At 39.8% G+C, this 26,449-nt stretch overlaps 2 protein-coding genes across 2 annotated transcripts in view; one reads left to right on the top strand and one right to left on the bottom strand.

Annotated features, from left to right (window-relative positions):
- Positions 1 to 26,449, top strand: part of PAK3 (p21 (RAC1) activated kinase 3) — a 198,879-nt gene that overhangs the window by 3,789 nt on the left and 168,641 nt on the right. The window lies entirely within an intron of this gene.
- CHRDL1 (chordin like 1) overlaps positions 1 to 26,449 on the bottom strand; it is a 45,486-nt gene that overhangs the window by 11,579 nt on the left and 7,458 nt on the right. Inside the window, exons 4-7 of the mRNA XM_055727255.1 lie at positions 23,897 to 23,990; positions 5,899 to 6,044; positions 4,791 to 4,884; positions 980 to 1,047 (exon numbers count right to left, since the gene is read on the bottom strand). Coding sequence (XP_055583230.1) covers positions 980 to 1,047; positions 4,791 to 4,884; positions 5,899 to 6,044; positions 23,897 to 23,990 — 402 coding nt within the window. The remainder of the gene's footprint in view (positions 1 to 979; positions 1,048 to 4,790; positions 4,885 to 5,898; positions 6,045 to 23,896; positions 23,991 to 26,449) is intronic.

Genomic DNA, 26,449 nt, shown 5'->3' with positions numbered 1-26,449 from the left:
GAGATGAATCACAACCCAGAAATACCTGTTTTTATCCATGTATTAAAAATGGTGTGCAGAGCTAGATACCTACTTTACTGTTGTCTACTCTGCTTAAAGATTAGATGAGAAGAATTGTAAGCCTGTCTAGTTTTCCTCATCAGAATTGTTTTCTGTGGGGACTTCAGTGGCAGAGCATGTCCAGAATGACTGTCCAGCTTCTTGTTTCCTTGCAGCTTTAAACTCTCATGCATGGCCAGTGTTAGGTTTGCACAGACTGAACAGAACCTCACTAGAATCTGTCTTACAGACTGAGAAACCTCATTTTCTTTGCAAAGGAAAGTAGTAGTAGTAGTAGTGTGCAGTGTGTTTTCTACAGCAAAAACACTTGTTTTCAAAGAATTACTTTCTGAAGTACCCATGAAGTGCATGAAGGGCTAGTGTATATTACAGCAGTTATTTTAGAAGGCATGATTCTTCTCACTGATTCAAAGACCTGTTGGTTTATATATTTAGGTAGAGCACTTAATGCTTAAAAGCTCTTCATATTCTCTCCAAATGCTGTTATAAAAATAATCTCTTGAGGAGTAAGTGGTTAGTGGATACTTTTAGCCCCAGGGGTAGTGAAGCCCCTAAAGTAAATACGTACAAGTGTATATGTCAACTGGGAAGTAAGTGTTTGCAATTACGATTTAAAAGTAATGCTTGCATAGCAAACAAGATGCTGTAGGATTTTATTCTTACAAAGCATATACAGCAAAGACCAAATCCAGAACCCACAGGAGCTCATGGGAGTTTAATTCATCATTATTCATGAATTCAGGTTGAGTTTATTAAAGGGTCTGCAGAAGTGGAAGAAGCCTATTTTGGCCTAGATTCACAGAACCCAGGATGAAGGAGTAGATATTCAGACCTGTTATCATCCTTTTCTCTTTTTTCCCCCCAGTGTACTGGCGTGCACAGCAGGAAAATCTATCTTTAAATTGTAGGTCACACTTACGGCTTCCCTGTTGGCTGGCTGCCGGAAGATATCTCCATCAGAATGTTCCCATGATAATTCTCCATCTCCTGTACATGAATCAGAGCAGTATAAGTTAGGGGACTAATTGTGCAACACCTTGGGAGACACTTAAGAGAAAAGTCTCATCCACCTTTACAGCTAAATTGAAGCTGGAGGTTGCATCCAGTCTGTAGCCTGACTTTATTGTATTAGATTCTGTAAAGACCAAAAGGAAGACCTCTTCCCATGCATTACGCAAACTCAGGATGAAGGTTTACTGTCAGATTTGTGCAGCTTAACAAGATGCTATGAGCAAGGTGATTTCCTGCAACCATTTGCTATGTGATCTCAGGCAAAGCTGAGGAGACATGACTTAGCTTACAGAGAAAAGCTAAACTGTGTGACCTTCCATCTGCTGTGGGCAGTGTGAAGCCATAAGCACAGTTAACTGTTGCTCAAGTGACATGTAACTTCCTGAGAACTGAATCTTGAACTAGGTTTTTGTAGTCAGCTGTGAAGTGTAGCCATTAATAAATAACATTGTATTATACATATCAAGAAAAAGTCCTGCAAATTTCTTGTCCCCATATCTGTATGGTTGTTTTTTCCCTCTTATTTATGCTTCATTTAATAAAAATTGCCAAGTCGCAATTCACCCCCAGGTATGGTTATGAACCAGGAAGGTACTTTCATCTGTTTGACAAAGATACTCTGTTTCATAAATAGAAGTGATGGCTATGCACAGTGCATGACTCACTAGACACAAACCAGCAACTCTTTCAGGAAGCCAGGCGCATCCAATGAGTTATGGCAGGATGTATAAGAAGCTGACCCACTAAAACCAAATCCCATCTAAGCTCATAGGATCCTTTATTTGCACATAGAGAGCATGAAATGTTCAGCACTGCTTTTTTTGAATCAGGCCAACAAAAGTACTACAGGATAGGGCTCATAGCACCAAGGACATTCTGACTTGTCTTCTAAAAGAGAAAAGGTTTTGCTGGAGCACTTGTGATTTGTGCATGTGATGCGGAAGTAATGCATGCTTTTGAGAATGAATGGGAGGTACTTGCAAAGTCAGGCTCTGGTTCCTCACAGCTAAACATGTGTTTCATGGAAAGGAAAGTTGGAAAGAAGAAACGCTCAGTTTCTGTTCAGGAGTAGTGTCCAGTTGTTCTCTTTGTAAAGACAACTTCATAAATACAAACATAACTAAGCATGAGCTATGGTAGAAATTATAGCAGGAAAAAATTATAGCCTAGTTCAGGCTAGAGATAGAATGTGGCTTTAAGAAGTTTTAGAGACATATTTAGAGGCGTTCCTTGATAAGACAAGCCATGGAACTTGAACTGATATCTGACTCTTGGGAAACTTGTGCAAGAACAGGAGAAATCGTTTAGTGTGGAGCTAAGCCTGGAATTTATCCCAGCCTTGGAATTCAGATACAGGTACAGATAAGACTGCTTTGCTAGTGGCTCAAAGCCTAGCTCTAGATGTGCCAACCATTGCGCTGGAACGCAGCAGTGCAGTACCAACACATCAGGAGCCTTACATTAATGGCGCAGACCGTGGGCTTGGGTCCTCGAAGCAACATAGCTGCTACAGCAGTAGTAGTGCGTGATACTGGCTTGGGAGAGCCATGGTGCTGATGTAGGTATGCCCCCAGTTCTAGAGTTAAATCATCAGTCAGATCCATCACCACTAGCTTAGTGCATACTATGTATTAGCATTTTATCCTCTATGCAGTTTATGAGAGCTTGCCTCTTAAGTTAAGGGGAAGATGGATCCTAACATAAATCAGCATCTGAACAGTAGTGTTTGGAACCTTCTCGAGTCACTAGTAGAGGAATGAATAGGAAAATCAGCAAAATTGTATTCAATTATGTTAACATACTTGGCGTGCAAGGAGCAGAAACCAACTCAGATTCCTCCCCATGAGCTGTGCTAGATCTTGACACAAAATTTTTGATTAGGTTTGCATTTTGTGAGAATCACAAAGGGAAGATAAAACATGCCGTATTGAAAAGACCAAAGTTGATTACAAGATAAATGGGCATTTTAACATTTTAAGTAAGTAACAGACAGTGGAATACATTAAAAAAACCCTGCATCAGTGCAGACACTGGGTCATTTCTGCTGCATAATGCAATTTAATCTCACCTCTCATATGGAAATTCTAATGAACCTGTTTCTCATTTGTGACTCTCTCTCTGGCTGAAGTGACTGATTTCTCCAGCGTAAGGCTATTTTACAGCATAGATGTGTCTGATACTTCTAACTTTGAAAGTCAGTTTGATTTTTGTAACTTGAAGAGACTTGTTTCAAATACAGCTCAAATAACTATCAGGGAACAGATACTAGGAATCAGATGATTAGCAAGGATTTACTTTAATTAACTGAAAATGTATTAATTTAAAACAGTATATCACTAAATCGCACCCTGGGAAGCCAGAACTGTCACCTTGTCTGCTTGAGATCAGAAAGCTTAATAAGCAGTTTCCCTGGCAAAATGTTTCAATATTTATAAAGATACTGTGGACTAACATGGCAAAACAGCAAAGAATGAGAAACCATGTCCACACAAAGAAGTATTGCATAAAGATCCTCATACTTGCTCTGACTGAGCTGATGTATTTATGCAGCACACAGCATTGCCCTGCCAAAAGATTAGCTCAGGTGCTACAGGGTGCCACACTGAAATTAATTACTGCTGCATCTCCACGGTTAAATAGCTTAGACAGCTTGCTGCACTGACATGACTTACACAGCTTCTCTCCAGGAACTTGTTCCTTCCAAGCGTGCTGTAGCATCGTGCTGCATTATTAAGCACTGAGGCACTCTGAAGTACCCTCTTTTTGGCTTCACCGCTCGGAGCTTTTTGTCCAGCATGTGTGTTCAGTAAACTCCTTAGGACAGGGACTGTGGGACTATGCTAGTTCGTGCTTCACAACTAGCATCACAGGCAAAATTATACAACTGGCAATATACTACTCCTTATTTTTACCATGCAAAAGTAATGGGTTCAAACAAGCAGGATCCCAAAAGGATATGGCTGCACAAAGGTGCAAGCAGGAGAATTTTTCAAATGCAGCCTGGCATCGCTGCTATCAGTAGAGTGGCACTTCTGAAAACCATAGGTACCTTTGGGTGCTCATCTGAACCTTTGAGAATTGGCCATAGGTGCTTACATACCCTAGAAATGGTGATTCAAATGCCACAATACTAACAGTAAGATAAAATACATTTAGAAATTCTCAGATCTTTAGATGGTCTTTTAGACAGCTATTTAGGTTTAGACATTCAGAAAGGCTGGGAAGGGCCCCTAGAATCAAGCTCCCTGTGTGTACAAGACCTAAATCGAAATTACTAGTAAAATACTGAAGTCACCTGCGTATCAACTGACACCTAACTTGAACTGGAGTGACTGGCCTTACCCTCTGAATTGAAATTCTTGTGTCTTGCATAACTTGAGCAGGTCTGGTAATATGTCAGATAGAAGCTCGTCTTTTATTGCAAAGCTCTTCTACCCAGAGCAATGACAGCTATTTCAATACATTACTTGAAGCCTTGATTTATCTCACTATGGGGATGCAACTTTATCATCAGTGCATTCTCTCCTTGTTTCAATTTTGGAAAACAAAGGTAGTGATGTTACCTTGCTTGCATTCAAGGTTTAGTTTCCCAACATGCACTAGATTGTAAGTACATGGGAAACTTGCAGACAGTGTCCCGAGTTGGTGCACAGACAGGGCTGTGCCAGGGGAAGGAGTAAATTCAGAGCCTGTTCTTCTGTGGTTGTACTCGAACTTACCTCTGCAAACTGGACAGCAGGACTCCGGAACAGAAACTGGGAAAGAGCAAGTTAATTTGGGACAAGTCTTCAGCCCACAGTACACATTTCCTTCCTGCCAGTAAAACACAAGGATAATTCAGGAGTCATCCGATTCCTCTGGTACTGCATATGCATTTTTAATGGACATGCTTAAATCTAGTATGTGTTTACAGAAATGCCACTCTAGTATGCAGAAGCAGAATATTAGACCAATGAAAAGTCTGAATAGCTTTTTAAAAATTTGTTGTTGCACAGAAGGAGGTCCCGTTCTTTAAAAAATGGGGAAAAGGGAAGAGTTAAAAGTGTGCAGGGGGAAGAACTACAATTACTAGTTTGAAAATGTAACTGATATTATGGTGCTAAAATCACCCAGTGTAAATTCTCGCACCTGCTCTATCTTAGTTGCATCTTAATATTGAACTGGAGATATAGCTTAGCAGCAGCTAAAAATCAAAGTCTGTTCAGTACTTGGCCTGTCAAATTTGTAGTTAATGTAGAATATGATGATGATTTGATCAGAGGAGGTCCAGAGTTGTTAATGCTTGATACTGAAGAGCTGGTTGGACTGAGAGGGATGCTTTGGTTCAGACACTGGCTCTGAAGAGTCACTGGGTGACCGCTTAAATATACTGGATTTGAATTGGTGACATCTCAGAAATGGCTCTGTGGCCCAGTGTCAGTTCACAGAGTTGTCCACTCCTAGCCTGTGGGGGTCTTTACTTATCATTCAGTCCAAATGAATTCACTTTCAGTCACTGGCTTCTTTTTTTTGCCATATGTTCCAGTCAGGTTGAAGTGAAATATTCTATATATGCTAAGTATCAATATTTTAACTGCTGCCTCTGCACTGTAAGCTCACTTACAGCAGATGCTTGACAGGGGTAAGCTTTGCGCACTGTGTTTGAATAAAAGGCAGCCTGGCACATACCAGATGCTGCAGACTGGCTCTGTGCATTTTCATGAGTTCCAGCATTAATTCTCCATTCCTGGCCTTTGCTATGTATTGCTTATATTTCAGTGGCATGTCTTCTAGAAAGGAGAAATGAAGCACAGACAGAGCAGGTCTCTGTCAAATCATGTTACTTACTGAGCAGCTGCACTGGGCACACTGGTTTGCTTGCCTGTTTTGGAAAAGACCCTCTGCCACAAACATTTCTCCATGATGGTAGGTGGTGCCATTGTATTCACAGGATTTCCCGGTGATTTTGCTGCTTACTGAGAAAAGGGAGTCCTCTGGAAGCAATGGGAAAGGAATACTTCATGCAAATGTTCTTGACAACTCGTGATATCACAAATACAGGGGAGGAAAAGCTTCCCTTCTCCTTCCTTTATCTTTATCATAAAAGGGCAAGTTTTGTCATGCTACAAAATATAAGTGATATGCTGCTGTTTTGCTGAACTTTAGTAATTCATGTGTTGACTGTCCCAGTTAATCTTAGGCTGCCAATAATTAGCTGCAGTGCCAGCACTGATGGTCATGTCTCATGCTGCTGTATTTTCTCCCGCTGTCTGCTGTAGCATTTGGTATTAGGACAGGCAGATACAGTTATGTGCCTGCTTGTTATACAGCTTTTTTGTGCATTAATGTAGAAGGCATTAGGTCCTGTATACACACAGAACCCCACTATCAATCACACTGTTATAGCATGGTTTCCCCCTTGTTAGTACTGGTAACATTTTATTAATGGTTTGTAGTGTTGTAGCCCCTGGAAGACTTAGTTATAGGGTAGCAGGCTGTGCCACAGAGCATGCATGATTCCATGACATCCACAGGCACAAGCCTTCTGGTGGAGGAGTGGTGATACTGATGACAGAACTGTGTCAAGAGAAAACTATGTACTATGCAAGTGTTTGTTCCTAGTGACTGTCACAATTTGTGGCCGCTGTTGTTTTCAAAATGGGCAAAACTTGTCAAAGGCAGACTTCAAAAGCTACCCAAAAGCTGATTTTTTTCTGACATGCATTTTAATGTCAGATGTGAAAATGAGTGCATATGACAAAGTGTATAAGATGGCAGTGTCAATTCAAACCTGAAACCTCCTGTTTCAACTCAAGATCATATCAAGTCCTGCACCACATGGGTTAAATTTTCTTCTAAGACATAAAGCTATCCACATCTTATATTAAAACATCCTCTAGATTGTTTAACTATTAGCAGTTTATGAACTGTGCAAAGGGATTGTACTTTACCTATGAAATGTAAGTCACCTGATACCTATTGGGCAGTGAATTTGGCACTATACATTCACAATCACATGAATTTAGCATCTCAGCATGGGAAAAGACATTTTGAACAAGAGCTCTGTGGAAGTAACAGTGGAGCGTTTGTTCCCTGGAGCCTGCATCACTGCAGATTTCTAGGAATGCAGCTGAAATTTCAGTCAGTGGGTTTGGGCTTTCATGTAAAAGAAATCTGAGCTGAAAATTCAGGTTTTGTGTAGCGCCTTTCATTATCTGTCAGATAAACCTGGGGAGATTTTTTTGTGAAGCTGTGCCACCACAGAATGCACATTTTTTGGCTAGGAGCTCAAGTGAAAGAGCATTTTTCTGCTGGCATGCACTGGGATTAAACACTGACATTTAGTTTTCCATAAAAGCATATATTTAGTTACATTGGTCCATCAAATATTAATATTTTGAATGGTGAATGTCAAATCTGGCTGTGGAGCATATATGTACTATAGTATTTGGGAGTCTAGTGGGTCAGCAAAGAACATTCTGCAGGACGAGGGCAGGAGAAGTTAGCCATTTAGGGTTCCTTCCCTGATCTTACATTTCTCTTCAAGACAGACATGGTAAGCGCACTTCCTCCTTTGAAAGCACCAAATGTGTCCATTATTTCAGTGCAATCAAGGGTGTCTAATGATACCTTTCCAGAATCTTATCAATAATACAGAGTTTTGACAAACCTGAGCTTGGCATAGAAATGCAGTGCTTTCAGCACCTTCTGTATGGTTTGCTAGTAATACACATTCTGGAATGGCACAATGTATGGTGTAATTAAGAAGCATCCTTTGAAAGTCATCAGCAAAAGATTCAAGTGACAAATTCAGCTACTGTCCCATTAGGCACAAATATTGGAAAACATGAATAAAAGAGGCACCTCTCAGGTCTGTGCTATACTCTGAAACTTATGTCACCGTAGTTTCTTGGGCTTTCCAAGAGTCATCTCACAGAAAGCAGAGACTGCCAAAGCCTTAGTTATCCCCTTGCCCCTTGGGCAACTGCAAGAGCAGTAGAACTGGAAAGAAATTAAAATGAAAGGAGAAATGAAAGGAGAATACAGGTGGTTCTTGTCTGGCTATGAGGCCCTGTTCATGCAGCCTCTGCAGGACATTGCTGTGCCTGCATGGGATGCCTGTCCAAAAGCAGTGTTTGGCTTGTGGTTGGACATTTGCGGAGACCAATACTTGAGTGACTCATTGTGACTCTTCAGAGTATTGGATGAAGAGAATGAATTTTACTGCAGATTTACCTTGATATATGCCACATTATTCAGTTCACTATGAAATCACTAAATGCCTTCAAACTGTGGCTTCTAAACAAGGGAAGGAAAATGGTGAACCTTTTATTGCTTGGAAAATAGCAGTGGAGAGTTGAAGTAGGTAACTGTTTTCACCTCTATTTCTTTTAGGTTGACCATAGAAGTTAGGCCTATAACAGCTAAATCATAACATGTGGTCCAAAACACATGGATATCTGCCTATCTTTGGAATTTGGGATGAAATTCTATTGCCATTTTGAAGTCTTATTTGATGAAATAATTACAAGAAAAGTCAGTTTCAATTACAGGGAGTAAGACCATGGTTTAGGTGCTATGGTGAACATACCTGTGCATATGATTATCTTCTAGCACATTAAGTGAATGGGCCTATTTGGTTGCATAAAATAAGGTTTAGAATAAGTTTTCAGATCAAGACCACATTGCTGTTATTGCAAAAAAATATATACAGTCATATATTGGAGACAGCATATTGGAGAGCATGACTGATCCTCCCCAAACACAGCATCTGTCTAGAAGTGCAAGGAAGCTTTGTTTATATTGTATGTCTAAATATAACTTCTGTCTGGTGTAGTTTCTCTCTCTCTCTGCTTGTGTGTGACTGATTTTCCTCAGCTAGGACTTGCCTTGGTTTCTTTTCTAGTGCTCTTTAAATCATGGCTAATTAGAGGAGTTCAGACTCCCTCATGATATCATATTCTCCTGTAGAATGTGAAATTAGAGTCATTGTGGATTGTTTTAATAAGCGCCAGGTTTGAACTTTGAAAAATCTTGGCATTAATATTGATATCAGCATGCATTATTCTGTGCCTTAGTTAAGATATGTTAGAACTAGATTATTTAACTGCAAATATACTGCATTGCTCAAAGCTCTATTTGTAAACCTCGCTTCCTAATCAGGATTGTTCCCAAAGCTTTATCTGGCATTTTAATGGTGCTGACTAACATTGCTTTAATTAGCTGCTCTGTAAAGTACCAGGCAAACCATCTGTGTGAATCCTTTTAATTAACTGGCTTCAATCTGAGCTTTTCTTTCTGGCATTCATAGCCTGTTGGTGGAAGCAATATAAAACATATAGAATAAAGATGTTATAGCATCAATTGAAAAGGAAATATCTTTGTTTCTGTGGTTGGCATTTATTCTCTAAGGGCTCAGACTTCAGTGTAGAAGTTGACAGACCATGCTGACATTTGCCTGCAATTTTAGTGCGATCAAGATAAGACCACGAGTGAGCAATACGGATAGCACTGTTTTATCACCAACATTGGCATTATGTAATGGCAGGGGGCTAAGATGTGCAACCAAGGCTTCACAAGACTTGATATGGATTTGAACTTACCCTGTAACTTTAAAGGTTGAACCTGGCTGAAGAAATTTTTCAGATTTTACAAACAGGCAACACAATACAACTGTATAAAAAAATGGAATAGCTTCAAAACAATTATTTTTTTGAAAACAATTGAAGACTGGGGTGGCTATGCATGAATTCTTATATCTAAGCATTCTCCTCTTCCAAACACATGGGATTCTGTCCAGCTTTTGTTGCCTACCTAGGCTGTTTTTCACTGGCATACCATACACAAGGTAAATCCTAGCCTCAATGAAGCCAATAGAAAGGTTTCCTTCGGGATTCAGCCTAGGTGCTTACTTGAATGCTGCTTTTTAAGATCATGTTTGAGATGGATGCTTGAACTAGAAGGAACTGTTTATCTATACAAAAAAAGATTTGTATCAATTCAGATCTGTAATACAGCCTGATATAAAAAATCACTATGAACTAGAACTGCAGGTAAGTATAGTTCATGTATTCCATGAACTGTAGTCTATTGGACAGGGCATGTGAAGCAACAGATGGTAAAAAGTTTGCCACAAAGGGATACTAACTTAATGTGAAGTGCAGTACTGGTGCTTTCCTGATAGTCTGACAAAACAGATATGAATTTGATAAACCACAGACATTTATGGAAATTTTCTGATTCAGTGGAATTCACTCCAATCACAGCTTTTCCATGGAAACCTGCCTGGGTTCCTGATGGTCTGCCTATAACTTGGGGTTTCCAAGGGCCCAGGTTTGAGGGCAGCCATACCATGTACAGAGACCAGGGCTTCCTGGCTTTTGGAGCTTTCCAGTCTCCTGGGAGAAACAGATGCTGTGTCACATGGATCACAGTTTTGGAAATGCCATCTTTTAGCTTTATCTGTTTACAACTCTATTCCTTCCTGGATTGTTATGAAAGCTTGGTCCTGAGATGCTTTACCCTTACTTGGATATGGAGCAGAAGAGCATCAGTTATCTGCAACTAATCCCTTGAATAGCTTAGACAAATTCCATGGGCAGTTCCTGGTGTTTGAAACTGTGGTTACTTCTGTAAAAGTACTTATGTGCAGAGAGTGAAAAGCAGTAACTGGCTATGAGCAAACTAGGCTTTTGGGAAATGTGGGGTGACTTACTTGAGGAAGGGCTTTAGGATCCAGGCCTTACTACAATCAATTAAGTTTTCAACTTGGATCCTTCTGGAGAAAGTCAGGAGGTACAGGTACAATTGCTAACAGTTTTAGGACACTAACTAACAAACCAGCAAAACCACCTCAGAATCAGTACAGTCGTGGCATGATAATCAGTAAAGTGTTTATAAGGTGACATCTGACCTTCAAGACAAAAAAATCAGTTGGCTTTGGATGGTCTTCACCATTGTGGACAAGACCAAGCATTGGCTTTCTGAAAGTCATTGTGTCAAGTTTTACTGATCTGCAGCCAGTAATAAGTTGAAGTGGTAACTGAGCGTACTCCCGAAATGGAGCTTGTACAGACTAGACAAGGAAGGTGTGTAGGCAAAGTTCATGCTGCTGCATACCTCTCAGCAAGGTCTGTAAGGACCTTGCACAGCATCTCAGTAAGGGTCTGCAGGTTTTTATTGCATCTCTATGAGATACTTGTACAATATTCTCACCATTCTCGTTAGTACATAACACTCTCACTATTGCTTTATTTTAATATCAGAACATCTGGCAAAGATCATTTTTTAAAAATCCTACAGACTTTTGGCTTGATGACTTAGAAACTATTTTTAAACTGCAACATTCAGAATCACCTAGTGTCATTTACTGAAAAAGATAGGCTTTTAACATCAAGCAGAAACGCTAGGTGCTCAGCCTGGCTTGGTTTTTGCAGTTTTTCTGGTTTATTAAACACCCTTATAAAAACAATCAAGAGCTAAACAAGATGAAATTAATCACGAGGTCTAATGCCTTAAGAAACTTACCATACTGGGAACTGTTCTACAGATAATTCTCTCTCGTCTTTTGTAAGTAAACAGATGATAGATTATGAATTTGAGTCCAGGGAGGATTTTATGAAAAACGTTTTCTAAATCAACACAGAGTATAAGTATGTACAACTAAGAGACTGAGGATTTGTTTTGGAACCCTATTCACTAGATGAGCGATTGAATTCTGCTATAACTCTGGGACAACCATTCACATTGACATCTATCCTGCGTATTCACTTGTATTCCCAGTGAGTTTTGCTACTTACTGAACAAAACTGAGTCAGTTTAGTTGCAGTGGGTACTTCAAAGCTCTCTACACCATATTCTGGTGCAGGAGACTCTCTTTAGACACCAGCTAACTGGCCATCTCACACACTGCTTCTGTACAGAAATCAGATCACCCCGAGTTGTAGCATAACATGATGTGAGGCCACATTACTTGCCTTGACATTTAAGATTGGCACAAGAATTGGAGGTTAACTGTTCAGAAGCAAGATATAGAGGAATTATGAAGGTCAAAATAAAACACAATTCTTGGAAATGTGCGGATCATGAGCATTTCTAATGCCAAAGGGGAACATGACTAGAATATGAGAGTACTTGAAAAATTTATGAAATCTGGATCAGCTCAGGTGCACACATTGTCCAACACAAGCAGGCAGCACTTTGATGACCTGACATCTGGTTTTGGAAAACTGCTTGGGCAGGAGTTGCACATACCCCTAGGTCTACTTGTTAAAAAAATATTGTTAATTCTCCTCTTTCATGAAGTCCAGGTCTTTTCCCTACAAGGAAAATCATTCTCTAGGGTAATGTACACATAAGTCAGTAGAGAGATACAGGTATGATTCTTGCTTACTGAGTCTTTTTACTGCTGTTTTTCATAGCAGTGTTAAAGGCTAACACAATGGGCTTCAGGTTCCACTGTGAAGGATTAATTCTAGGAGGCCCCAAAATACTAACTGAAGTAGTCTGGAATAACAGTAATGGGATAATTTATTCATGTGCAGAAAATTACATTTCTGGATAAAAACCTGCAGGTGGAATTGCAATTTACAAAGTGGGTTGAAAAAAATCTAGGCAGCAATGTAGAATAAAATGCTAACTCGCACTGACTGCAATTCATGCAAGGAGCTGGAAGCATGAAATGCCAGGAGACTGTTGCAGATAAGATGCAGATAAGGTGTTGGAAGCTTTCTTTATGTTATGCACCTTGCTACCTCTCTAGCTTTCTTCAGCTGCTCCCAGAATGCAGGCTGCAGTTGCCAAAGGCCAACCACAATGTCAAAATTACTGCTTGCCTCCACCACTGAAATGTGTTTTTAACATGAAACAGGCTGTCACCCACAGGAGTTGTGCATCTGTCTTAGAATGGAATTCCCTTTGTGTTTGTGTATGGGACAAGACTTCCCCAAATTAGCTAGCCTGAGTACTATCATTCATAGCAATTGCTCTATCCTGAGCCAGACACATGCGGAGTAGGAACTGTGCCTCCCACTCCAACTTCCAGCTTTTATCTAAAAGCGTAGCTGGGAATGACAGCAGCCAAAACAGTTCTTGTCTTTTTTTGCCAAACACCCATGACAATGAGCTGGCTCGTGGATCATTTGTGGTTTTATTATTATTATTATTATTATTCCTGGTGCAGAATCTTTAAAACTTTAAGGGTAACAATATACCCTAAGGTCCCACCTTGCATGCAGTGAAGAGCATCTTTTATACCACAATACAGATCAGTCCATTTCTTTCAAGCAGGTCCTGCTGAAGCCAGGGAATGACTTCTAGAAGGAAGTTCTCCTCAGTGAAAAACTCCAGAGACTAGGACTCTTAAGTAAACAAGGTGTAACATTTTAATTTCAGTTTTGAGGCAGCAGTATTGAAAATTAATTCAAAGCACATGAGCTGCACTTTGGTTCAAAACACTTCTCTTCAGCAGGTAATGCTTTTTGCACCTCATGCAGGAGAAACTAAGCTAAAAGGAAGGTCCTGACAAATGGTGTCCTTCATTCTCGATGGTGTATGCTGGTAATGCCCTGTGTCATTGGTACATGGGGAAAACAACAGCAAGTGATGTATTAGTATCATTTGGGATGGCAGCAGGTTTGGACTCTCCTTTCTAGCTGTGCATGTTTGCTGCCTACTAACACACGGTACTTGTCTTTCTGTGACACCAAAGACGTGTACAATATTGGAGAATCTGAAGCTCCTTTGCAGCTCCTACCGACTGCGAGATACAGACTTCAGTCTGGCATGCTACCAATGCAAGTGAGTGACTGCAGTTTACTCTTACAGTTACTTTTGACTGCACAGCCAGTTGGAACATGTTTGAATCTTCTGTCACCCTGATGTACAGGAGAGAAACACAAAGTGGGAAAATCTAATCACTTTGAAATTAGCTTTGTGAGGGGACCTGGGCTAAACTCCTCTCTCCAGCATTAATATGGTATGTGCCTCTTCCTGTTGCTGGAACAGCCATTTGACAGCTAGATAAGCATGTATAGATGTGAGCAGTCCTGGAGCTGCTCTGATTAACAATATCTGAACTAGCCTCCTTTCACCTAAGGAATCAGAGCTCTGAAGATGTGGTAATGAGTGGTTTGATCCCTGCTGCCTTGGTGTCTGTGTTCCAAGGGGTTCAGCCAAAGCCCTTCCCAGTACTGGTAAATTCTAAGTGCTAGTAACATTCCAAGTAAAAGATAAAGCCTGTGTTCAGAAATCCTCTGTGTTAGGCTCCTCCCTCTACTACACATAAGCCAATAGAATATGGTTATTATATATAAGAAATAGCTTTTCAGTATGAGACACATACTTGGAATGGAGGAATAAATACGTGTTGATAATCTGTTCCTTACAAATTCAAAACACAGCAGCCTAAGACTTCAAGAGGTAAGCGAAGCATCCTGCAGAGAGAGATCATGCATCTTGCTAGGAGAGTGACAGCAAGATTTTGGTCATAGTTACATTGAATAAATCTGGAGCAACTCTGTTGACTGAACTAACCCTGATGCCATGTGTTCATACCAAACTGTATTTTTAAAAATATTTTTTAAAAAATGATCCTCATGTTTATATGGGAAGAAGATCACATAAATGATATTCTTCTGTGTGTATGCAGTGCATTTCATGCACAAATAGCGATGCTTTTATATGACACAGAGCACTTGCCTATTATTCTGCAGCTCCAGTGAAACTAAGGTACAGTGGCAGCAGTAGGCCTGGTTTGTACCCAGAGATCCAATTAATGCTTACGTTCTGATCCATTTGTATCAGAAGGGCCAATGCAAAGAAGCATATAGCTGGGAATCTGGATTTCCTCATTCTGCCACTATGGTTCACTTCCCCAAAAAGGCCTTCAGTACAGAAGATGTTCTGTGATCATATTTTGGCCACCTTAGCATGAGTGTGCTATGCTGGGGCTACTTGATGAGAGGGGCCAAATGCAGAGGGGGTAAAGAAAACAGAGAAGACAGAGAATAGAGAATCTCTGTATTATAGGCAGCAAGGGACATTGTGGAACACAGGTGTCATTGTGTGTTTCTGGAAAAAACATGCTCTGTTTTTTCCAGAAATTTACCAAACTTTCCTCAGTGTCTGTGGAGGCCTCTTGCATGCATTTGCCTCAGAAAGGCAGGAAACCTGTCAGTGCCTTCGCCTCAGTCACTGCATATTCCTGACCTGCTCCCAGTGCAGTTTCAGGTCCCAATAACTAAACTGAGCCCTGAGTGCCAGCAGCACGTGGTGGGACAAACTGCTGTTGCAAACTGGCTCTTGCAAGGTCAAAACCACCGGCTGCTGAAAGGGTAGATGTTTTTTTCCCTATCATGTCAAGAAGGGTAAAATACCAATATTCTAGAGCTACTTCACCACCAGAACTAAATCCTGATTCGTCATCTCATGAGAATACAGAAACCTCAGACAGAGAAAACCTATTACACTGTTTCAGTGCAAGGTTATCTTCTAGGGATCACCTAGTATTATTTTAAATAACCTTTGTGGCTGGAGGTCCTTGGGGGATTATAGCACAGCATAAGAGAGCAAATGGATTTCTTTCCTATTAAAAATTCCTTTGCTTAATTTCTTCCCTCTACTTTTGTTTCCACTCTACATGAATGTGTCACTTCAAGGTCTGATCTGAAGTCCATTGAACTAAATAGATTTGGAAGCTGGCCCAAACACCTACTCTGTGTGGCACAGTGTAAAGGCACTTGCCTCTTTCATCTTCTGTCTCATATTTCTACCATACTCCTCAGCATTTCTAGAGAGGGGGCTATACCACAGTCAGTAACTGCATCTGTTTGTAGAAGGCTGAGTCCAAAAACTATCAAAGCTAATAGAAATCTGTTGATTGACTACAGTAGACTATGGATCAACCCTCAGTCCATCTGCATTTAGCCTTTTCCCTCAGTCATGCATCACAATCCAACTTATTATAAATCTATGATTTAAAGAAACATAGATGATGTGTGAATGTCCCTTTAAAAAACAACAAAAATGGTGCAATGATGTTTTTAAAGCAGTGGCTGAGGCTGACAATAAATTTGGACTGAAAAGTTGTGCACTATCCAAAAACTGCAAACACAAGCTCTAAACAAAATCCATATGTGCCTCTCGGAGGTGCAGGTGTCAAAGATATTAAGCCACAAAATGCTTTACATTAAAATAACTTCAAGGACCAGGTTAAGCTCTAAAAACTCCAAGGTAATTCAGAGTTAATCGCAACAGCTAGCCTTTAATATGGTCAGCCAGTAGAAAGTGTATGAAACTCATTGCTTGAAGGAACTAGTAGCACCTTATCTAGAGAGTATGAACTTTCATACAGATTCAAGGCAAAGATGTAGTTTCAGTTTAAACATTCAAAAGACTGTTGGTTGTTTTTTAGCTTTCTAGGGCTAGAGTCAAGCTCTTCACATTATTTTAATATATTTTCTGCAGCTTAATTTCCTGTGTTTTCTTTTATAGTGGCATAAAAAATTGCCCAGCAAAACTCTGAAGAAGTCATAAAACACTTTCTAGGTTGCTCCATTTTAATTCCTGCTCCAAGGTTGAACTATTATATGAATCTACCAATCACTCTCCCAGCCAAGGAAACAAATTGAGTGAAGCTTTGCAGAATTTTGAATCCTCTCTGAAGCATCTTTGAAGCTCTTGGAAGTTATCTTGGAAAACTTCTGAGCAGCCTATCCTATCCTATCTTGTCAGCCCAAAGAATGGAAGTTCTAATTCTGTCATCCATGTGGGAAGATACATATTTTTCAGTGCATTTTGGATACCAATGTACAGATAGATTGTTTGAATTTTTATACTCAAAAAAGCAGAATGGAAACAAGTGATAACCTCAATCTGGCTGTGATGGCAAACATTCCTTATGAAGCCAATAACAAAAGAAAATCACAAAACAAACTGAATTATCTGAGCACACATCAATAGGAAAAAATTAGACGTGTCCTAAGAATGCCTATATAATTGTATTTCCAAATCAAATTTACTTCTGACAGCTACCCATTGTTGGGACTATACAAAACCCAAAGAATCTTATTAATCTCTGGTGCTGTGTAACGTTCTGTGCATTTTTCATATTCCAGATATGAATATCCACCTTGTTTGTATATGTGGAGTAACCACAAAAAAGTACAGCTCTGTAATTCTATGGTACCTCCACAGGCACCAAATGCAGACTGGAAATTTTGAAATTTGCTCTTATCAATAGATAATAGTTCTCCAGTTATAACTATCAGCTGCTGTGTATGTTGGCATACCAATTCCGCAGTCTCCTGTACTGTGACTGCTGACAGTTTAGGTCACAAGTTATTTTTAATTTCTTTTTCATTATCTGAAAAGTGCAGAGGTGATCAGTGAAAGCATAGCTACTGGGCCTACAGGCAGTGCAGCAGCATGGTTTAAAGGTCTCAAGAGATGCAGAAGCTGAGGTAAAGTAACAAAGGAAGGCGCGGCTGAACATTGAAGGGGAGCGAAGTATGCAGAATTTCTTCCATGGACTGAGGCTTATGTCAGACGTGTGGCAAAGTGGGCAGCATGCTGAGAATATGGCCAGTTTTTCTTAAATCTGAGATGTGACTATAGCTCCAAACTCATTATTTCTGTCAATGCACTGTTATTTAAGTGCCAGCTATCTATTCCTTGGTGTCAGGAAGACAGTCCTTGTAGGACTCATTACTAAGGCGGTTATGAACTTGTTATATACCATGCATCAGTTACAGAATATAGAGATTTTATTCTTTGGATTAACAGTTCAGGCAAGCATAGATAATGGTTTCAAATGGTCAAGATTTTCAGGAGCCTAGCTTTTTCTGTTATCTCTCAGACAATTCAGCTGCTTCCAGAAAAGTGGATAATGTTGTATGAGCAAAGAATAAAACCAGCAGGACTTCTAATGCTTCGCAGTTCATTTGTTAATATTGATTATTTGTGAAGTTTCCCCACTCTCATACTCCCAAAGTAATATCTCTTTCTGCATACTGAGTTTTCTTTTTCCTTATTTTTTTTTACCACTGTGCTTTGTAGGAAGACACTTTCAAAGACTTTCAGTTGTACCTGTGGTACACTGTGCTGTCACTGATGGATTAGACTTTGTAGGTGACATATAGATCAGATGTTTGAAGTCCTCCAGTGCTAACTATTGATGGTGACAAAAGAGGTGTGTGAAGGGAACCCCAGTTATCATAATGTATTTCCAATACCTAACTTTACTGATGCTTGTGTAGCCTTAGATTTTTTTTCATCTGAACATTTCTGCCAACATTTAACCAGTCTCAATCAATGGTTTAAGATTGTCCTCTACCGTTCCTTAATCCATGCTAATCAGTGGGCCCTTCATGTGTCAAGCTCCCATCAGCTGCACACAGAGGACTTCAGTATTGAAATTGCTTACAGGCTGTTGTTGTTTTCCACAAGTGATGGATTTTGTAAGATTTCACCATAATTTATCAAGTCTTCCATAAAATGACAGCTGTTACTGCTCTGTTGTTTTCATCTCACAGACTACATCTAGGCCTTTAGGAAGCATCTTTGTAAGATGCCTTTTTTTATTATTGTCTCAAAACCAGCATGTATCAACTTTCAGTAGCTATGATATTTATTACTGTCAAATTCAAATTTCAGTAAGAATCATGAAAGAAATACTATCTAAATATCATTCTTCTCATGCAAATCTCCCCGTGGCCTTCTTCCTTAATCCTTTCACCATTATATAAGAGAAAGGAAATCACAAGCTCAGAGATTGTTTATACTACTGCATGACCAGTGGTCTGAAATCCTTATGGGGTTAGATGGAAAGCGGATGTTTTGGCAGCACAGTTCCAGAAGAAATTCTGCTGCCTGGAGACTTAGACAATAGAGGGACAGATTAACACACTGAGCGTTTCTGTATTTGCAACTTGTCAGGTTTAAGAACCTTGAAGAACTTTCATGGTATGGCAGAGAGCTGATCTTTTGGACAGTGGAGAGTTCTAAAGTTTTGCAAGTGATACGTGAAGTCTGGATCCATCTCCAAACTCTTATGAAATACTTAGGTGTTTGAACCATGTGTATTGGTTCAGGCACAACTTATATGCCCTTTGCCACAATACTTGTACAAATTCTTTATCGAGAGTGTTGCTGTAATAGCCTGTTTTCAGTCTGGAATTCAGGATGTGGAGTGTTTCTGGCTGATTTCAAAGGTGTAGCATCACTCATCAGAGATACTTTTTATATGGGAGGTAACAACTGTTCTTTTAGTAACAGCATGGAAAATGGTGTCTGCTCAGTAAAAGGCCATCTGAACATCTCTTAATATTACCATATTTGTATGTTTTTTTCTCTTTCCTACTCAGGCTCTACTAACCCATCTACTTAAGACAATTAAAAATTGTAACTTCAGTGAGATCTGGGCCATGAGTTTCTCACTTAGTGATCTAAGAAGGGTAGGTGGTAGCACAAAAATTGCATAGAGAATAGAAGAGTTGGGCACAATATGTTTCCTCCATCCAACAAATATTTGTGAAATAGGCTGCGTTCTTCTGAGTGGAATGGTGAGAAGACTGGAACTGAGAGCCTGGGAGCTCTGGTGTGTGAGCTGGGTGAAACCTCTTCACCAAGTAGTTTATTGTATGTGCATTCTGCAGCAGAAAATCATTCCAACAGCTCAGGTTGAAGATTTTGGTTGTAATTCAGTGCAGGATACACTGTATAATACACATGCTTCTGTGTTTACATATATGATGTATATCAGGTCAACAGGTGTTGTACATACTCAGCACCTTGGAGTCTAAGAATTTCCACACTACAGAGTGCAGTGTTACCTGGACTAGCTCAGTTACTGGAAGGAACTGAGAGAAAGTAGCATGGAGCTCATTGCAGGTGCATTTTTCCTGCTTCTTAAGCAAGTTTTGCAGTGCAGTGAGCTCTATACTGTCCTAACTAGGCTGCTTCCAGGATCTAAAACAGCTAGTTCAGAGATACATGTATTACCAAGTCATGCTGCAGTCTGCCATGCAGACATAGCCTCATTTAATTTTAAGTGATGTTCTCAGACCACTATTGTGAGATACCTGATCTGGTCCATCTTTGTATTTAGTCCAGCTATATATATAGGTGCCACCTGGCATTTTGTTGTTATTTCAGTATCTATAGGGCAACAAAAAGTACATCAGAAAAGCATTTTGAATTTGATACAGAAAAATCATAGTACCAAATGAGCTTAAACTGAAATGTGTTACTAATCATGAATGTTGGTGGAAGTCAGTGTGTTTAGTTGGGCCAGCAAGCTTAAAAAATACTGGAGCCAGATGGGCCAATTCATCTATCAGTATGTGGCCTTATCTGCTGAGAAATCAAACCAGAAAGTGGAATATGGAAACCCTTTCTAAATATGCAATTGTGCATTTTTGCTTCTGGTGTAAGCTTGCACCATCTTAAATTAACATATTCCAGAGTATACTCAAAAATTTTAGATCTTTAACCAGACTCTAAATGCTTTGGTTCACAATCGTTCCATGTAGAAATGCTAAAAGCTACAATAAACGTTCCATTTATAAAGGCACTGTCCATAGTAGTGTCATTAAAGATAGCTGCAGTTAAATGCTTGAAGAACTTGTACGTGAAGTTTATTTTCATGACAGGAGGCAGGAGGTCTGAAGTCCATGCTAGCTTGAGAGCTGATCCAGCTCTGAGAATGAAGGTGAATTCTCTCCCTGACTCTATACATCACCTCTCCCCTGATGATGCCTGGAGCATCCTGAGGTGGAAGGAAGGAGTTTAAGCTCAGAAGCATGTGATGTCCTTTTGGGTCTCACTAATGTGTAAAAAAAGTCCCAATGAATGTGAACCTAGTATCTGTGGTTACATGTGTGTGATGATAAGAATCTGATTCAAGCAGTAAAGTACTTTTCAGAGCTGCAAAAGGGAGGACTTTTTAGTTATGTATAACATACAAGGTCTGGATTTTGCCAATGCTAGAAATAATAGGTTTAAAAACAACAAAAAGAAAGTTAGCAGTGAATCCATGGTAGAAGCTGGTAGGATTGAACCACTGGTGAAAAGCAGAAGATGCTTCATAACATATGTCTGACAACTACTTAAGATTCATGGTGGCTGGTGCCAGGGAGACAGGATACAAACACTGCATCTCTTTGTGTCAGCAAGTCCAGTGTCACTATGGACGCAGGAGACATTAATTCCAAGGGGAGAGCAGTGCCAACTTTTCTCAAAGGAATCCCTTCAACAGCTCCTCCACTTAGGTAGTTATGAAGTTCAGTTTCCAATGAAAGTTGCTGCCTCCTGGCATTACCTTTGCTTCATTAAATAAGGAGGCAGTTATTTGGGCAGTTACACTCTACAAGGCCTGCAGAAAGGCAGGCGGAAGAGCCCAAAGTCACTATGACTAGTAGTACTCATTTCTGAAATGCAGCTTGAGAAACTGAGGGGGAACACACGTGACAGAATATAATGAGCATTTATGAGAATATTTCAAATGGATGGCTAATGGCCAGAGCTCTAGCATGTTCCATTAAAAAATAGGGAGAAACTAGAGAAGTTTCCTGCATGTCATGGGATGCTGCACAAAAGATACTGTACGCCAGACACATAGGAATGGAAAGCTGGCATAAGATGTGCAAGAAAGCTTGAGATTCCTATTCAGATCAGGCATAAACAATACCACTGAAGATACAGCACCAAATATGATACACATAATCACTGCAGAAAGCAGAATGCAAATAACCCCTGAAAGCACAGGAGATTCCTGGTCCTCTTTTGCCTAACATTGGTGCAGATCTATCTGAATTACAGATTCAGTTACTTAGTGGGACTCTCATTTTTAATGAGATGCCCATCTCATTTTTTAATTTATCGGCCCATCATATGTAGCAGATAGACTATAGATAGATTCTAGGAGCAGTTAAGAGAAGATAATGGATCACAATTCAGGAAAGGTTCATTCTGATAATTTTCTGGATTTATCAGTTTAAACAGACAGTACAAAATTCTAGCTGAAGACTGTGAATAGCAAGAACTTCATTTGATAAGAAGGATTTGAGAGTTTACAGGGGCCCTTACTCTTCTTTACTAGGTCATTGTAGAATGTTTTAAAATCTTCATAGGTATCATGACATTTACAGCCTCATGAACAGAAAAAAGCCAAATAGGTCACTGTCAAAGAGCACCTGAAGCAAAATCAGTCATCTAGAAGCATTTATGTTTCTATACTAAATACTGTACAGAGATATTAAAAAAAAAAAAAAAAAGTTCCTGACTGCAAATGCCAATTACAGAGACTGGAATTTCTGCGATTGTGATTTAACTTAAGCTGTCAAAAAGTAAGCATCTAGTGTAAGCTACTTACCTGTGCTCCCTCAATAATCAGTGGAGAGAGATAGGCAGCCCCAGGGAAAAATTTTTCTCATTCTGGGTAACAGGATGTATCACCCTCTGGACAGCATGTCTCCAACAGCTGTGAAGGGCATCTAGATGATTCCCTTGCCAACTGAAGCTTAGTAATCTAACAGTGCTACTTGGTCAAATAAAGCATGCTACCTTACAAACTTTCTGTCCTATGTTTTAGACCTTCATAGATAAAACTCTACCATCAACTAGATGCCAAAGTGTTAGATTCAAAGTTGAATGGGATGAATCTCATCCCAGGGCACAAGAAGAGTGGCATCATGGCACCAGATGAGTTACACACTTGAAATGATTCTTTGTCAACACAGATTAAGAAAGAATTCTAGATACCTAGATCAGGTATTGATACACACATCTGATAGACAGATGTATGTAATTGTCAGGACAGATGAATCCTACAAAAAATTGATGGGTGGTTGCCATTCGTCCTCCAGTAAGTGCAATGACCACACTCTAACCCCAGCTGAACAGCAAACTGCTTGTGCACTCATGTCCCTCCACCATTGCGTACTGCCTTCTGCTCACAGGTTTTGGTCAGGGAACAGCTGTTTTCCTCAGACAATGAAACTCTCTAGAGAAGGTCAAATACAACCCCTTTCTATGATGCTGCATGAATACTCTTTTATAAGTGGAAATGAGGGGTGCCACTAAGACAGACATTTAGGGAAAAGCTCCAGTCAAATCTACCAGCCATTAGGCCATGTCGGGAATGTTGTAACAGCCTTGTGAAAGATCCTGCTTAGTCTCTTTCATACAGTGGCTCTTAATAATGAGCATATAATAAATGTACAGTCTGGAGGAATTTACTATACAGTATCCAATTGGATTTATATAGTCATAAACTTCTACAGCACTGCTTCTATGATTTACAACAGTCTCTACTAATTATGAAGCTATGCCTGGATTTGAGATGTAAAAGGCAAATGTTACCAGACTGGTTGTACAGTGATACTATACAAATACACATTTGCCACAGCAATTTTGAATTGCTTGTTAACAGAGAACCATTGCAAATAACCACGTATTTTAGTCTGCTCTTATGAAAAGCACCAAAAGCAGAAACCTGGGAAGTTTGTGAAATGAGGTTTTATTGTGATGGAGTTTAGAGAAAGAGTTGGGAGTGGGTACTCCATTAATTTTCATCAGTGAAATTCCTAGTACCTTCTGCCTGGATTGTAGGGGATTGGACGTGGTAGCTTACCTGATCCCTTCCTGAATCTATATTTATGATTTCCTAAAAAGACACCACTATAGGAGATACTGTAACTTACTGTAGGACAAGCCTCTCATTACCTAAATGGATATAGAAGGATGTTTACTTCACAGGAGTTTTCCAGCACAGACATTTAATTTTGCTGTTACTCAGCATATTAAATAACTATTTCAGAAAGGACTGTATGTCATTAATACAAATTACCTGGGCATCGCGGGCAGCACAGCTGTGGTACATGCACAGGGGAAGGACAGTGTAGACTTGGGCATCTTATTCTGCTGCACAGTACATTTCCATTCTGCAGGTGGAACATAATACAATACTGTAATGAAATGGGCCATCTTACAAATTTCTGTGTTCTCTACTCTACATCTACATATTAAAAAAAAAAAAGCCTTTTTACAACATTATGATTTCACTCACACCATGGTAAGGCCACACTGCTTTCACTGCCTCTGAATTTATGCTGGAGGTCAGAATACAGCAGAGCAGAAATCCACACAAACCTTAAAATCAGAGGAAGTGCCTAAAAACTGATTGCAACAATCTTCATTTGTGTTTTTCTTTTGAGCAGATTATGCTTAGGAATTGTATTTCCAAAACTAAGACACAGATAATGAATGGTAGGTCTCTGAGATATCCCCTACTGAGGGTTAGTTCAAGACCGCAAGAGACAATAGAGTCTGTAATTGTTCCTGAAAACTGTGCAGAGTCTTTTGTTTTCATTTTATGGGTTCCCCAGTAGACAAAAAACACCAGTTGGTAAGTAGCCATTTTTCTAAGAAATATGAGCAAGCCTTGGGAATAGTGTTCATTATTCATGTCATTAACATAATATTCTATTTGACCACATCTAAGATTGATTTATAATTAAAACATAGGGAATTTTCATTCTCCAGAGTTTGTAACCAGAAAAGACTATCCATTTCAAATTCCCATTTCCCATCTATAATTCATCCTTCTAATTTAGCTCTGAGTTGCTCATGTTTATAGCAAGAAAGGTCTTTCAGCATGAACACTGATACTATGCTACAACTGTAGTTTTCGGTGGTGTCAGGAATAAACTCGCTTTATTTTCATCTGCCTTCTGGAGCACTGAAATGTTTCCAGTGGAGGTGCAGATTTCCTTAGACAGCATATGTATAGGCCTTTACAGCCATCTCTTTCAAAAGAATCCATTGACTCCTAAATACCTGCAGACCACAGGCTGGAATCATACTGTTAGATCATTACTACCCGCAAACTACATTTGTGCATCTGCTTTGAAAAAAGACACTAAAAATGATATCACCATCTGTTTCCAATGATGGCTGAAATTAAATATACTGATTTTATAGAAGAAGAGCAAATTTTAGGCTGTAGACTCTTTGTGGGATAGGGACTATCACTGGTCTGCACAGCTCCTTGCCCTGTAGACCATCATCTGAGAGCCTGTAAAGCACTACTGTAGAAGAAAGGCTGGCGCTGTCTGCTGGCCTGGCTCCATGTTGCTTACTTGTCCTGTTCCATGGCCTCACTCCCTTTTTAATTGTTAGTCCTACGAAATCCCCTGAGGTGAATGTTTACTTTCTGTGCATGATCAGCTGTGATAAAAATTCTGCAGGCCTACTTCGCTCCTCGGTGCTGCCTGCAGCACTCCACTGTTTGCAGCAGGATGGAACTATTTTAACTGATCTTGTGCTCGGTAAGACTGATCTTATGCTTAGATTCACAGGGATGTCTGGGAGATCAAGCCCTACTGACTAGAGTAAAACTTAAGCTCCTGTAGGCTTCTGTGAGTCAGGGCCATGGCTAGCATTTCTGCATCAGATACCCAATGAGTAACTGCATCTCTCTTCCCCAGCTGTGTTACCAGTGCTGGGTGCAGAGCATTCATTTTAGCCCCTGAAGTCTGCAGATCTGACTATGAACACAAGCAAAAAGCTGCTGTGTTTTAGAAAGTAAAATAATGATCTGACAAATTGTGAGTGCTCCAATTTACCTGACAGTTAACAATCAACAGCCTCCACTCTGTGTTTGGTGGGGGGAGAAGAGTTGTAAAAGAAAGAGGGAACAGGGTGAGAACACTGAATGATGTTTAGTTTTATTCTGGTTTAAGTATGTAAATTATAACTTGTAAAAAGACAATACTACATACACATAAGAACAGGAAGGTGGTTTGGGTTTTGGTTTTTTTTTTTTATCCCAGGCTGAATAATTTGGCCTCTGTTTAGTTAATTTGTCTCGCCTTTTTGTTAAACATCAGAAGTGTGTGTGTGTTGGGGAGGGATGAATGGACAGACTGTTGTTAGAGGTGGAGCAGAGATCTTGGTCTGTTGCCTGGCTGATATGACTTGTTTTGTGCAGACATCATATGGATCGTGACACTGGAGGCCAGCAAAGAAATGCTGGTCACACTGGTAATGCGGACCCCTGGGAATTTTTTTGCTTTTCTTTGCAGCATGAGGGAGTAGGTTGCTGCTTCAGACTCTGTAAATATCTGATGCTTAACTGACTTATGCCCGTAAATCACAGGTGGGTAATGCTTAGGTCTCTCTTATTTGCTGCCTGTGGCACACTTTAGTTTCATTTTTTGTGCTGTAATATTTGGTTTAAGGTCTGTGCTTGTGCTATGTCATGGAGTGTTTTCTAATGCTTTATCTAGCCTTAATTTTGTTAAAATTATAAATTATTGAGACTTTCCTGATGATCTGGAGCTTTTGCTGTAGGTTAGTGTTCTGAGGGCATTTCTTTTGGCCAGGATGAAGGATAAAGCTC

The sequence above is a fragment of the Falco cherrug genome, chromosome 15, assembly GCF_023634085.1.
Source record: "Falco cherrug isolate bFalChe1 chromosome 15, bFalChe1.pri, whole genome shotgun sequence".
Taxonomy (NCBI): Eukaryota; Metazoa; Chordata; class Aves; order Falconiformes; family Falconidae; genus Falco; species Falco cherrug.
This window is presented reverse-complemented; position numbering and strand designations above follow the sequence as displayed.